Raw genomic sequence first — 15,474 nt, 5'->3', positions numbered from 1 at the left:
GGTGTATAAAAGAACAGACCGCTGCCACTCGCCCTATTTCTGGAAGCAAGACCTCCTTTCGGTCCATAGACTGGATTTGGGGTCCACCACTTCCAGAGGATGTTATACATACAGGCAAGGCAGACAGCAGGACAAATCTGATTTCAGGGACAGAAATGGCCAACAAGATCAAAACAAACGCCCATTCTGGGGCATGGGCAGTTGTCCCTTCTGCTGCTCTAAGTGATGACAAGCCCAACCCTCTCATTGGTAGGTGCTTAAGTCTATTTGCCAGCCAATGGGCATCAACCACTACATACACCTGGATCCTGAACACGGTGAGACTAGGTCTCACCCTAGATTTCCTCTCCACACCCCCAAGTTTCTTCATAAGTTCCCCGATCTCAAGGGACAAGACAAAAAGAAGCCTCATGGAGGCAGCAGTTCAACACCTACTGGACATCCAAACTATTCAACCGGTTCCATGGGACGAGCAGGGGCAGGGGTTTTACTCCATTCTGTTTGTAGTCCCAAAGACCTTGGGGGGATGGAGAGCAATCCTGGACCTGAAAAGACATTTAATCTACAAAAGATTCAAAATGCAGTCCCTCTAGTCAATACTGGGGAGCATCCAAGAGGGTGACTTCCTGACATCTATAGACCTCACGGAAGTATATCTACACGTAGCTATCCTGCCATCTCATCAGAAATTTCTGTGGTTTCATTATGCCAGTCGGCATTATCAATACAAAGCCCTACCATTCGGCCTATCCTGAACGCCCAGAACTTTCACCAAGGTACTGGCAGTGAAAGCAGCACATTTCATAGCAATTCCAGTGCGCATCCAATGTTATCTGGACGACATATTAGTCTCAAGGCAACAGAGGACCTACTAGGAACACGGGTTCTCTGTGAATTTCGACAAGAGTCATCTGTCTCCTACAAATCGACTGCTACACCTGGGTGCTGTCATAGATACCAGGTCATGCAAGTTCTCCCTGGCTCAGGAGCAACAAGTTGGTATCAAAGGGTTGGCGGGCCAAATTCAGACAACCCAAACAGTAACCCTGGCCCTTCTCTTGCAGCTTCTGGGCAAAATGGTGTCCTGCATATCATTTGTACCTTGGGCACGCCTTCCGCAAGAACCTTGCAGTGGTTCCTTCTGCCCTACCAAAGATCAGGCAGGAGCAACTTGAAGGTCAAGGTTCAGGTTCTACCAAAGGCACTGCACTGTCCAATGGTGGAGGTCGCAGGACATAACCCAGGTGTGTCTTCAAGGAACCCAACCACCTGACCATTATCACAGATGCCAGCCTATTTGGCTGGGGCATCCATTGCCAGTCCCAGATAGCACAAGGACAGTGGTTCTAAGCGGACCTCAGGAACAACATCAACTGGCTGCAACTCAGGGCAACTCATCCCTGAGGAGGTTCCAGGAAAGTATATTGGGTCACCACATATTCATTCTGACATAGCCACCAAGGCACATATCAACTGTCAAGGGAGGACCATTCCAGAGCACTCATGCAGGAGGCAAGACGATTAGGACTCTGGGCAGAGAGACATCTTCTCTCCATCAGAGTGGAGCACATTTCAGAGACAGCGAATGTGCAGGCAAACTGGCTCAGCAGACCCACAATCGACCACTCAGAGTGGCGCCTACACCCAGACCTGTTCAGGGAAGGTTCAGAAATCCAATCCTGGATCTCTTTGCTTCCCCAACAATTGCCCAGTTACCAAGGTTTTATTCCAGGCTTCCAACACTGGGGGCGGAAAGAGCAACGATTTTCCACAACCCATGATGCCTGGGGCCTGCTATATGCCTTTCCCTCACTTCCCCTAATTCCGAGAGTAATGAAAAAAGTGATACAGGAGAAGGCGGATATCCTACTCCTAGCCCCACATTGGCCCAGACGTCCGTGGTATGCAGATCTGGTCAGCCTATCGGTATCCAAGCCATGGAGGATTCCTCGAGAAAGAGTCTCCCTAAGTCAGGGAGCATTGCTTCATCCAGAACCACAGTGGCTTCAACTGACCATTTGGCATTTGGGCAGACAGCTCTGAGTCAGCTCAATTGTTCCAGTAAGATCATACAAACAATCCAGGGGGCCCTCAACCAACAGAATTTACAACACCACATTGAGAACCTTCTGTGATAATAAGGAGCAGCAGTAGACCTGGGAAGAGTGTGACAGCAAACCAGAGTTGACTAAAGACCAGGGAGACTGGAGTGGGCCCTCTGGGGATGGAGTCCACTGAATTGGATAAAGACCAAAGGATCCTATGGCAATGTGGTAGCAGAGTGGGATGTCCAAAATATGGTGCAATATTCTAAAGCAAGGTAGGATATCTAAGAGTTAGACAGGAAGGCTATCTGAAATGGAATCAGGCCCAGATATGTGAGCCAATATTGTCTGAGAACTTATAAGGCCGCAACAAGAGGAAAGGCTGCACTCATTCGAAAGCATGAATTTATTCCTGATAACAAGAAGCAGCAGTAGACCTGGAAGAGTGTGACAGCAAATTGGGGTTGCCTAAAGGCCAGGGAGGCTGGAGTGGGCCCCCTGGGATATGGGAGCCCACTGAATTGGATAAAAACCAAAGGATCCTATGGCAATGTGGTTTAGAGTCAGCCTATTGCTTCCAACAATCTGGGGCCTCATTTACCGACCTCTGATGGTTAGAAGGCTGAATCAACCAACTGAGAATTGAACTCCTGGAGTGAGCAGTGAGTTAGGCCTGCAATACTACATTCTAACCCATTCTAAGCACTGGGCTCTTAAAGGAAGGGAGTTTTGCCCTTGCAGAAATTAAACACTGTGCTGGTTGATGAAACCAGACCAAAATATCACAGCATGTACCAAACACATTAATATGGGTCAAATAAAAGGGTCAGTTTGTCCAGTTGAACAGATTCCTAGAACAGATTGGGAGAAAAAGGTGCCCACTCTAAACAGATATACCAAAGGAAGGCTACCTGAAATGGGATCAGGCCCAGATATGTGAGCCAATATCGTCCCAACAAGAGGAAAGGCTGCACTCATTGTGAAGAGCTGCAAATTCACATATTTATTATTTCTCTTTAACAAAAGCTTTTAATGTGATAGAATGTCTATTGAAGAAAAACATTGCTTTTACTTTTCCAAGAGAAGCATGTGATTCCATATAGTGTTTATATGGACAGTGCCAGGCTTCTTGTAACAACCTGAAAGCTCCCTGAAGAGAAAAATGATTTTTGTTTGTGAAAAAGAAAGCTAAAGATTCTCTTCTGATTTTCAGTTAAGATTTTATCCTGTTTCTGTGGGGAAAATTCTGTGGGTATTTCCATTCTCTCACTTGCTCAATACAATCCCCCCCCGCCCCCCGTTGTCTTCTGCTGGACTGCATTGGGCTGGGCTGCAGTGCAGAAGAGCCTGTCATTATTTTCTACATGACAACAGTTCCTTTCCCCACCAGACTTCTGAAGATCCGTTTTCCCACTGTTACAAAACAAAGCACCACCTGGTGGACAAATCCGCTTTTGGACATTGCAAAGAACAATGTTATTTACTTCTATTTCTGGCTTGAAATACATTTATAATATCACCATTATCATCTAGGTCTATTAGGGAGATTTAAAAAAAAATGAGGAATTACTTAAGTATCTAACACTATCTTGAGCCAGGAACAGTCCAAATAACAAATCTATGTGGGAATGTTGCAGTGCAATTATACGGTTAATGTACATAAAACTGTTTGAAACGGAGTATATGTATTGTCTGTGTGTATTGAAATATATGATTATAATTAATTTTATCTTTAAAATGACACCATTGTTTACTCCCAGCATACATTCACTTTACAGTGGTAAAGCAATGTGTTTGTAGCACCCAAAGAAAAAGAAAAGTTCTACAGTGTTGGTTGCAGATACTATACAACCAGGCCAACTGCAGTAGAGAAGAGGGATAAGGAGGATGGAGTCAGCCAAAACTGTCTTCATTGCATCTTTGATAGTTGTTCAGCCCAGCTGATAAGATACTAAAATCTAATATTAGCAGACAGGTAGCAGTCTTGTGACAAGTTTATATGATACTTTAGGAACAATTATTCTTATCATCTGGAATCCCACATCGTTACTGATGCAGTTGTATGAATTAACCAAGTAGTCTAATTTGGCGGGATCTGTTGAAGCAGAATGAAGATGTTTGGAAGAATGTAACTTGTATCTTGTTTCATGTGCCTAAGGGATTAAAAGCAGAAAAGAAAGCAATGAATACTTCTTTACAAATTCAGAGTCCCAGCTGCCTTGAAATGCAGCTCTACGGCTGTATATGGCTTAGAGATCCAATCCAGTCCAAGTTTAGTTTTGGCACAGCAATGAATTTGGTTTCCTTTGTGGATAAAGTTTGTCTGAAAAGAGTTGGAGAGTATTAATTTTCTTTATTTTCTTGATGAGTTTTAATATCACAACTGTAATTTCTTACTCAGCTAATTTTTAGATTATCAAGCACATATAAATCTGCTCTGAATAGCAGATAATTGAAGAGGAAATGCTTATACTGGTCTTATTACCTCTGCCTGGCTAGATGTATTAGACTACAAATTTGGCCAGCATAGCCCCAGATTTCCAGGCTGTACGTTAATCAACATTCAGGGACATTGATCCCTTGGCTATTTATTATTTTGCTTCTTGGATATATATAAAATAAAATAATAATTATTTTCAGCTTTTATATCCCAGGATACATCTCTGCTTTGTCTTGCCTTGTTAATGAGGTCACATTAAAGAGCTGGGATAATATCAAGTTTTTCTTCTTCTTGCTAAATACAGTATGATATATTCTTATTTATCTGTATTATCTTATCTACTGTCCCTCTTTCTAATTCTTCTTTTCCTTTTATATAGATGTTGCCACAGCACCAAGCTGTTACCGTGGATGGATCAGCTAGCCAACTTAGCCTATACACTTCTCCATCACTGCCCAATATCTCCTTAGGACTCCAGACAACTGTCACAGTCACAAATTCACACCTCAATGTGAGTACGGCTTCTCCTTCCCCAAAAAACTTTATTGAAATTTATAGATATGGATATAGCAACTAAATGAAACAAATGAAATACAGAGATTAAGTAAATGAAAAAAGAGTTCTGCCTAGAACTATCCCTACCAGAGGTGGTATTCAGCAGGTTCTGACCAGTTCTGGAGAACCAGTTGCGGAAATTTTGAGTAGTTCGGAGAACCTGCAAATACCACTGCTGACTGGGGATTTTACAATATCCTTCCCCTGCCACACCCACCAAGCCAAGCCCAGAGAACTGGTAGTAAAAAAATTTGAATCCCACCACTGGTCCCTACAAGTTTCATGTCACACAAACACACATTTTAAGTGTGTCCATACTAAAGCATTGCCCCATTCTTGTCAAAGGGAAAAAGCTAAAGAATAGATGCAAATTTATTTGGATGGGTTTGTAATATAAACGTGACAAATTTGAACATTTCAAAACATGCAGTTCATTCCCCCATTCTCTTGTTCATTTCAGTATGTGGCAGTATCTGTCAGACCTTATCTTGACTCAGGGGTTAAGCACATAATCAAGCTTGATTAGTTCTGGGGTGGCAAGAGAATACCAGGGCTTTAACTAAACTTGGAAGTTAAATGAAAAAAAGTCCTAGAAGAATAAGGGATAATTGTTGCCAGGAAAACAACATCGATGTGTCCACATAATTCCAGGATTTGAGTTCAGTTGAAAATATACTTTTTTCCCCTACCATGTATTCATCTAGTTGGAAGTTATATTTATGGCAGTGACCACTGCAATAGCATGTGATAGTTTTACACATTTTATGTTTAATCAGTTACGGAACAATTTCTGTAAATAACTATTTCTATGTCCACTTACAGTCTGAATGGATTGAAGGGGGATAAGAGTCATATAAGTCATCAACCACATTAACAACATTGTTATTATCATCTTTTTCTTAGTCATTATTAATCTTCTGACCTCTAGCTCTATGCTAAAGCATAGCTTTATAATCTGAAAAAACTTTCAGTAGAATGTAAGAGATTTGCTCCAATTTTTTAAAATTAAGAATTTAAACATAATCAAAATGAAAGCTTAAAATGTATCAAGATTTTAATCATTTATTCAATCATTTCCTCTTCTTACCATATTTAAAATTACAATTTTTGAGGCAGTATCTTTCAGACATTTTTTAGAAACTTCAATCCAGGTTTTGGTGGCGATTTGTACATCTCTGTATTAATGTCTCTTCCTGATCCTTGTTCCAGATCTACTTTATTTCTTTTCAGTACAATGGAACGGCCCCTAATATTTTGTGAGCCAAACCAGTAACTGTATATAATTTGCTTTTTTTCCTTTTTTTTGCTTTTAGAGCACCACCGGTCTCTGGGTTTTGTTTTCGGACAAGCAGTTGATACCAAGCTGTGTCCTATTTATTGCTTCTTTCTGATGACAGGCACCACATTTGGCTCAGGACCTGACCGGTGGCAGTTGTGCCCGGTTGACAGCTTGTCTATTTTCAGTGTCAGAAATTAGAAATAGCTCATTGGCAGATTTCATGTTATACTATTCTCTGCTGTGATTTGTTTTCCTTATCCAAGAGTAGTAAATGGCTTTATAGCTATGTCTGTGCTCCAGACACCCAGGCTCAGCTGAGATTAGCAAGCTCTCCAGACCTCTATTAATTAGTCCAGTCTTGAATTTGAATGTAATCATATGGTAGCCTGTTAATTTGTACTAGATCACTGTGCCCCAAATATGTCTACTGGATTCTATTATTCTACCATTATATTCTGAACTCATTTAAATCAGATCTGTTTGGAGGACTTTGGGGAGCCTAAATTAACGATCAAGTGAAAGAAAAAAATGTTTCAAATCAACGAAGCTTCTGGAGCTGGAGTTTTCCTATTCCGCTGTCCTTATTCCTAAAATCACTGTAGTTACAATTGGTACATATGGAGCTTTATAAAAAGTAGAGAGAACTAATCTTTACCACGGTGGGCTTTCAGTATGAAGTAGGCACAAGACAGATAGCAGAAGCAGAATGGTCAAATAAGGGAGATAATGGATCTAATTGCCATAGATGTAGTTGGGAATTAAAATTGGGTATCCAGTGATATCTTAATGAGGCTAGGAATACCCAAAGACATTTTTTCTGTACTTGGATTTTCTTCAACATCGTGTTTTCCTAAACTTACTGCAAAGTGTAGACTTTTTCAGAGCTCTACAGAATCTGGTTTACATTTTTGATGAATTTATGGGATGTAATAGGAAGGATGCGGTTTTCTATATCTTCATTCAACTCATCTTTTCATTCCATTTATTGAACCCCTAGCATAATTATGGTAATACATACTAACAATGAAATATTCATAGCATTAATCAGATTATGACAGGAGTGGGGAATTTGTAGCTAGATATTCCTGGACTTCAAGAACTGCCTCAGTTGCTAAAAATTGTAATTCAGCAGCACCATTTCAAAAACACTTAACTGTGGGAATATTGTTAGGACGGAATATTTAGAAGGCCTTGGGAATATAGGGGAGAAACCAAAACTTTGCCTAGGAGATATCTCAATCCAGAGGAAGACAGAAGTGTGAGAAAATGATTAAAACAACTCCTCTTAATTATATTAAGTTGAACAGAAGATTTGCTTTAGCAGGCTTTTGAAATATTATACTTTATCCTATTAAGAGTAAAGATATTTCCAGAAATCTAAATGGTTCTTTTCTGAGTATGCCTGGCTGCAAGAAAATTGATACCCCAGGCATAAGGAAGGGTAGATGGGAAAGGAAGAGGTTTCTATTGAGGTGAACTGAAAATCACAAAGAGTAGAGATAATATTGCAGCAGAAATGCTAGTATTTATGTAGATATTATTGCAGATAATATTGCGGTAAAGTTAATGTTGGCTGGCAAAATCTTTCTGGACAAAGGAGAGATCATGAGAGTGCCCACTTCCACTCCAGATAGCTGCTCCTCATGAATAAACTGCAAAAACAAAAGTTTGTGCAATTAATTTATGAGTTGAGCTCATAGCCCGCATAAAATCTACCCAATCCTCATTTCTTAATCACATTTGGATCTAATTTCTATTTAAAGAATGCCTTTCTTTGAGCAGGATAATATTCCACTTGGAGGGTTATCATTTTTTCTGGATTACAAAGGAATAAAGAGGAAAAAGTTTTAAAGACTTAATAACTTCTGGCAAAAAGATTAGCAAGGAGATGATATAAGAAAGTTTAAAATGGATGAAGGGGACAGTGTTTGTGTATTTTGTAGTGAAAATACTTTTGAATGCTATGAAGAAAATTAGAAGCTACTTTGTTTCTTTTTCTTTCTTTGCTTTTGCATTTTAGCTCTTAATTTCATATCTTTTTTCCTGTTTCCCCCTGCTTTATATTTTACTTTATTGTATCTCTCATCTGGACCTAGGATAGTCTAAAAGCCCTCTTTGTCTCTGTTTCCTTTAGACCTCCCCAAATCTAACCACACAGCAAGAAGCAGAGCGCCAGACCATCCAATCATTGCGCCAGGGAGGTGCCTTGACAAGCAAGTTCCTCAGCATGTCTTCTATTCCCAGTTGCCTTCTGGGGGTTGCTCTTGAGGGAGAGACCAATAATCATGGGCACGCTTCTTTGCTTCAACATGTCCTGCTTCTGGAACAGGCTCGGCAACAGAATACACTAATTGCTGGTGAGCAGGTCAAGTGTGAGTTTGTCCACAAGGGATGTGCATGGCATAGAAAATGTAGTACTCATTCATTGATGCTTGGAAGCAGCTGAGAAACAAGAGGAAATGGGATAGTTGGGATACCACTATATAGCATTCAGTGGAAGTCAGTAACATTTATTTTTATCCTGTCTTAATTTTTTATAAATAACTGAAGATGATAAACATTCCTAATACTTCCTTCTCCTCCTATTTTCTCCACCACAGCAACCCTGTGAGGTGAGTTGGGCTAAGAGAGAATGAGCGGCCCGAAGTCACCCAGCTACCTTTCATACCTAAGGGAGAACTAGAACTTAGTCTCCTGGTTTTAGAGCCTGGTGCCTTAAGCATTAGACCTAACTGTCATTATCCTGCATCTATCTTGGCCAGTGCTTATAATTAACTAAATGTATATCTACGATGGCTCTGCTTAGCTGCCAGAAGCAGCTCATTTATGAGTGTTTCATTCCTTTTTATTGGTTGTTCTCAGAAAAGGGTAGTACATAATTCTTCTGAAATAGAATCATTTTAATGGGCTGCTAGTAAAAATGAGTAATTTCTGCTAATGAGTAAAATCAGGAATCAAGCATTTAAAGTGATTATTTCTGGCAAGAGATCAAAAGTGCACAAAGAGGACAGGAAATAGAACAAATGGGCTCTTCTAAATACCTGGAATTTATTTCAAAAACAAAATACTTCAGGTACTTAACTGATGTTCTCACTCTAATATAATACATCAAGATTTTTTTTCACCAATCTACGTAGCCCCATTGTTGTAGGGCTGAGATCTGGGGAATAAGCAATAACAAGATTTTTGAAAGTCTAAAAAAGAAATTTGTCAGCAGAACCCCCTTTTTGAGGCTTGCTACAGCACTATAATGGAAATAGCTTTATCATTGAGTATTAATACTCTACTTAATGATATTAAAGATCATTGCACATGGCGACTGCAGCCATGAAATTAAAAGACACTTGTTCCTTGGGAGGAAAGCTATGACAATTCTAAACAGTATATTAAAAAGCAAGACATCACTTTGCCGACAAAGGTCCGTATAATTAAAGCTATGGTTTTCCCAATAGTAATGTATGGCTGTGAAAGTTGGACCATAAGGAAAGCTAAAGTATTGATGCTTTTGAATTGTGATGTTGGAGAAGACTCATGAGAGTCCCTTGGACTGCAAGGAGATCAAAATCAGTCAACCATAAAGGAAACCAACTCTAATTGTCCTTTGGAAGAATGGATGCTGAAATTGAAGCTCAACTACTTTGGCCGCAAATGAGAAGAGAGGACTGATTGGGAAAGACGCTGATGTTGGGAAAGAGTGAAGGCAAAAGGAGATGGGTGCAGGCAGAGGATGAGATAGATAGTATCATCGATGCAATGGGCCTGAGTTTGGGCACTGTCAGGGAGACAGTGTAAGAGAGAAAGGCCATGTGTGCTATGAGATCACAAAGAGGCAGACATAACTTGGGAACTGAACAGCAAAAACAAATTAATGATACTTAAGTAATACTGATTCAAGTATTCAGGTATTACAACACTTAGAGAGGCTGCTTTGAATTCAGGACACAGTTTATCTATAATATTAGGAAGAATTGTTGAAATCAGGAAGATGGATATAATTTAGTCTATCAAGAGTACAGGTGAAACTCGAAAAATTAGAATATCGTGCAAAAATTTATTTATTTCAGTAATGCAACTTAAAAGGTGAAACTAATATATGAGATAGACTCATTACATGCAAAGCAAGATAGTTCAAGCCGTGATTTGTCATTATTGAGATGATTATGGCTTACAGCTCATGAAAACCCCAAATCCACAATCTCAGAAAATTAGAATATTACATGCAATCAATAAAACAAGGATTGTACAGAGAACAATATCGGACCTCTGAAAAGTATAAGCATGCATATGTACTCAGTACTTGGTTTGGGCCCCTTTTGCAGCAATTACTGCCTCAATGTGGCATGGCATGGAAGCTATCAGCCTGTGGCACTGCTGAGGTGTAATGGAAGACCAGGATGCTTCAATAGCAGCTTTCAGCTCTTCTGCATTGTTTGGTCTCATGTCTCTCATCTTTCTCTTGGCAATGCCCCATAGATTCTCTATGGGGTTCAGGTCAGGCGAGTTTGCTGAACAATCAAGCACAGTAATCCCACAGTCATTGAACCAGGTTTTGGTGCTTTTGGCAGTGTGGACAGGTACCAAGTCCTGCTGGAAAATGAAGTCAGCATCCCCATAAAGCTTATCTGTGGAAGGAAGCATGAAGTGCTCCAAAATCTGGTAGACGGCTGCATTGACCCTGGACTTAAAGAAGCACAGTGGACAAATACCAGCAGATGACATGGCTCCCCAAATCAACACAGACTGCGGAAACTTCACACTGCATTTCAAGCATCTTGCAGTGTGTGCCTCTCCATTCTTCCTCCAGACTCTGGGTCCTTGGTTTCCAAATGAGATGCAAAAGTTGCTCTCATCAGAAAAGAGGACTTTGGACCACTGAGCAACAGACCAGTTTTGTTTTTCTTTAGCCCAGGTAAGACGCTTCTGACGTTTGTTGTTCAGGAGTGGCTTGACAAGAGGAATACGACATTTGAAGCCCATGTCCAGGATCCATCTGTGTGTGGTGGCTCTTGATGCACTGACTCCAGCCTCAGTCCACTCCTTGTGAAAGTCCCCAACACTTTTGAATGGCCTTTTCCTGACAATCCTCTCCAGGCTGCGGTCATCCCTGCTGCTTGTGCACCTTTTTCTTCCACACTTTTCCCTTCCACATAACTTTCTATCAATGTGCTTTGATACAGCACTTTGGTAACATCCAACTTCTTTTGCAATTACCTTTTGAGGCTTTCCCTCCTTATGGAGGGTGTCAATGATGGTTTTCTGCACAACTGTCAGGTCAGCAGTCTTTCCCATGATTGTGATTCCTACTGAACCAGACTGAGAGACCATTTAAAGGCTCAGGAACCCTTTGCAGGTGTTATGGCTTAATTAGCTGATTAAAGTGGGACACTTTTAGCCTAGAATTTTGAACCTTTTCACAATATTCTAATGTTCTGAGATTGTGGATTTGGGTTTTCATGAGCTGTAAGCCATAATCATCTCAATTATGACAAATCACGGCTTGAACTATCTTGCTTTGCATGTAATGAGCCTATCTCATATATTAGTTTCACCTTTTAAGTTGCATTACTGAAATAAATGAACTTTTGCACGATATTCTAATTTTTTGAGTTTCACCTGTAGATCTGTATTTCATGAAGACTGCATTGAACAAAGAACTCAGAGTCAACCAAAATAGCAGTTTTATGATTATGAGTTTGTAATTGTCTGAAAATTATCAGCCACTCACATATTTTCAGATGGTATATTGTATTATGATATTGTATTATAAATCATGATACCCACCCTATCCGAAAATCCTAACTTTCTTCTAGTAGGGAACACTTACTGATTTAGGATTCTACCTCAAGCCCATAGTTCTACCAGAAAGCTGGTATTCTTACCTTCCCTCGTTTTAACCATAAATGTATTTGTGATAGTGGAAATGATCAAAGGCCAGATTATTTGTCTTCCTGCCAAATACATGTCTTCATCTAAGAAGGACCTTTTTGTCCTGTCTTATCCAGCAGCAATGAAACACTTCGCAAATACTGAAATAGCAATAAAAATTTTGATGGACGAAAGCTTTCATTACAGACCAGATTGAAAAACCTGCTGTAGCATCCAGAAAAGTACAAGCAACTTTTCTTTCTAGAATTGCAGTTGATTGCAAAGGGGATGAATGTGCGCAACAGTTTTGTGCTTTGAAAGCTAGTTTTTATTAATTTCAGGGAAATTAAAAGAAGAGCTTGGCACATTTTTAGACTCTGGTCTTGATTGCCAAGACCTGCATCTAAAAGCAAATAAACATTTGTCTTTCATCTTATTACATTTTTTTCTCTTATAGAAGCCCCCATTGGGTTAGTGGCAGTGATAAAAGCTATCTAATTGCAGCTTTGTTCTAATGGTAATTTTCTTCTCTTCAAAATCAGGTCTGTAGCCACCTGGCCAATTTTTGCATTTTGGCGACAAATCAGAATGTGAACCTTCCGAAACTGTAGTCATGTTCAAGCCATTTACTAATATTTCCATGTAAATAAATAAAAAAGATGAGATCTAGTTACACTGCTTATGGCTTTTCATTTTTAAATGAAATGTGATGCAATAGTTTACAAGTGCCTTTCCAATAAAGCCTGGTCTCTTCATTACAGTTCCTCTGCATGGCCAATCCCCTCTAGTGACAGGAGAACGCATCCCCTCCAACTTACGCACTGTAAGCAAGTTGCCTCGACATCGTCCATTGAGCCGCACCCAATCATCCCCATTGCCTCAAAGCCCTCAAGCATTGCAACACTTGGTTGTGCAGCAGCAGCACCAACATTTTCTGGAGAAGCAGAAACAGCAGCAAATTCAACTGGGAAAGGTAGGCAAAGGGCGTTGTGACTCAGGCAAACATTTGTGTAATCTATTTGGACATGAATCCATGTTCTCTGGGATCTCAAGCTAAAGAAGTATATGATTGAAAGGGAAAGCTCCTTTTCCCCCTTCTGTTTGTCATTCAGCATGCTCCAAGCTACTTGGGACTGCTGAAATCTTCCACCTACTGTCAGTCCGTTTAGAATAGGGCAATTGAATAGTATGTGTATTTTTCTCAGCTCCTCTTTATCCTGTAAGCAGCTAAGAGGACCAGAAATTAAGCTCAAAGAATCGAAGTCACCAGAACAGCAAAACTGTATTTAGTGTAACTAACGCCCCCCCCCCCCAAGGCTTCCAGGTTCTTGCTTCGACCTCACAATTACTAGGCAATTAAAATACAAGCAGTTTTTCCTTTTTAATTTTTCTCCTCTTGCAGATAATCACTAAGACTGGTGAGTTGCCACGACCACCTACTACACATCCTGAAGAAACAGAAGAGGAATTGACAGAACAACAGGAATCTTTGGGGGTTGGTTTGGGCCTGGGCCAGGGGCCCTTTGTGCTGGATGGGTCAATAGAAAATGAGGGGACCCAGGATGGCTTGGATGAACAAGAGGAGGATGAAGAAGAAGAAAAGAGGGCAGCCAAAGAGCAAGGCTGTCTTCGAATGAAAGATGAAGATGGAGTGAACCTGCTGGAAGAAGAACAGGAGGTTGAGGAGGTGGGAGTTACTTACAGGCAGGTGAGGCCTCTCTTAAAAGTATGTATCATTCAAATCTGTACTGAAATCACAGGAAAGAAATTGTTAAAACTCCAAAAGGCTTCTCCTCTTCAAGGCCAGACGCAGTACGGGAGGGGAGGCATTTATGTTCATCTGTTCACTTCCACAGCAAGATAGCAAAAGCATATATGTATGAGAGCAAAGACCTCTCTATGACTTATGAGAACTTTGTGCCTTGACATATGCGAAGTTGTGAGATTCATACTTGTTTAGCATAACATATTTTTAGGCATGGCAATTAATTCCTGAGCTCGCAAGGAAAACGAATAGCCCCTTTTCCCTGCTTTTCAGTATAAGAAGACTCAAGAGAGGTAGTGAGATTCCATTATTTCACAGTTGTGGATGGTATCTCCATTTTGGCCACACTGTTTACCAACTGGCATGGAAAAAATAGAGGGTAGAAAAGAATGGAAATAGCAGAGAAATCATGATTCTAAAAACTAGTGGGCATAAAGGCAGGAAATATATTTGGGTAATTTATGACAAGATGCCCGAAGAAATATGGCTGCCCTGGTACTTCTTGATATTTGCAGTGAAGTAGAAAAACCCAGAAGGATGCAGAAGATGCCCCATTTGAATGATTAGTCGAATTGCTTGGATACAAATATCAAGTAAAGAAAAGTATAGTATGCTTTTAAAAGTAAAAATAAGTTTTTATAAATGGAAAACAATATTGCAGACAATAGCAATAGTCCCACTGGAGGTCAAACATATCAATTCCCCCATTCCTGCTGAGCTTGTTTGCTACTGCCTCTTGAGGAAGTGTGGATCAAAGTAGGAAGAATAATATAGTTATGGAAGACTAGAGAAAGAGGCGCTTCATAGCAAACAGGGGAGGTGTATTATAAGGAACTGTTAAGTTTGGAGAACTAGTTGAAGGACTGTCTCTTACTTCCCATTCTTCATCCCCATTCATCTGAGATAATGGAGCCTCCGAAAGGGAAAGTGACTCATCTCCTGCATTAGAGTCACCTTTTCTGTCTCTCTTATCCTTGGTTTCTGAGCATACTTCTGGCTTCTGAACGTCATCCTTGATTATGAGTCATCTGCCTTGCTTTTCATTCTGTTCATTTAAAAATTTCATAGTTCCTTACTAGAATGTGTCTTTGGCAAAGAAATGAAAGTCCTTTCCTCCAGACGAAGGGTCAGCAAATAAATCACAATTGATTGAAAGGGGTTCAAAAATAAAGTATGTCAAAGGAACATTGAGGAGTAGCTTAGGACTCATGCATAATATGGTATGGGTGCTATTGTTAAAATGGATGCTACACGTATTTGGAAAATTCTTGATTTGAGTTTACTGTGGAACCCTATATTTAATCAATCAAGCATAAAACACAAATTCAAGTTTGATTCATATCGATCATTTCCCCACATATTCAAGCTCCATTTTCCTCCAGTGTCATCCCATGGTCAATTACAGAAGATAACCATACTTTGAAAAGCTTGGCAGTAATGTAGAATCTTCAGCTTGCAATAATTGTTGAATATCAATGCTCAACAACATGATCAGTGGTGAGAAATTTTGGAGAATCTAATCTCT

The 15,474-nt window shown here is 40.1% G+C and overlaps 1 protein-coding gene across 12 annotated transcripts in view; it reads left to right on the top strand.

Annotated features, from left to right (window-relative positions):
• HDAC5 (histone deacetylase 5) overlaps positions 1 to 15,474 on the top strand; it is a 132,976-nt gene that overhangs the window by 94,852 nt on the left and 22,650 nt on the right. For all 12 annotated transcript variants that reach the window (XR_015745738.1, XR_015745739.1, XM_087946043.1 and 9 more), the window contains 4 exons: positions 4,865 to 4,996; positions 8,454 to 8,676; positions 12,946 to 13,157; positions 13,587 to 13,892. Coding sequence is in view for 10 of the 12 variants with exons in the window: in XM_087946043.1 (XP_087802169.1) it covers positions 4,865 to 4,996; positions 8,454 to 8,676; positions 12,946 to 13,157; positions 13,587 to 13,892 (873 nt within the window). In the remaining 2 variants the exon portion in view is untranslated. The remainder of the gene's footprint in view (positions 1 to 4,864; positions 4,997 to 8,453; positions 8,677 to 12,945; positions 13,158 to 13,586; positions 13,893 to 15,474) is intronic.

This window comes from Notechis scutatus, chromosome Z (assembly GCF_049901735.1).
Source record: "Notechis scutatus isolate UNSWTSFEM ecotype Mainland chromosome Z, rNotScu1.2, whole genome shotgun sequence".
NCBI classification, from domain to species: domain Eukaryota; kingdom Metazoa; phylum Chordata; class Lepidosauria; order Squamata; family Elapidae; genus Notechis; species Notechis scutatus.
Note: the sequence above shows the minus strand (reverse complement) of the source record. Positions and strands in the feature narration are given on the sequence as shown.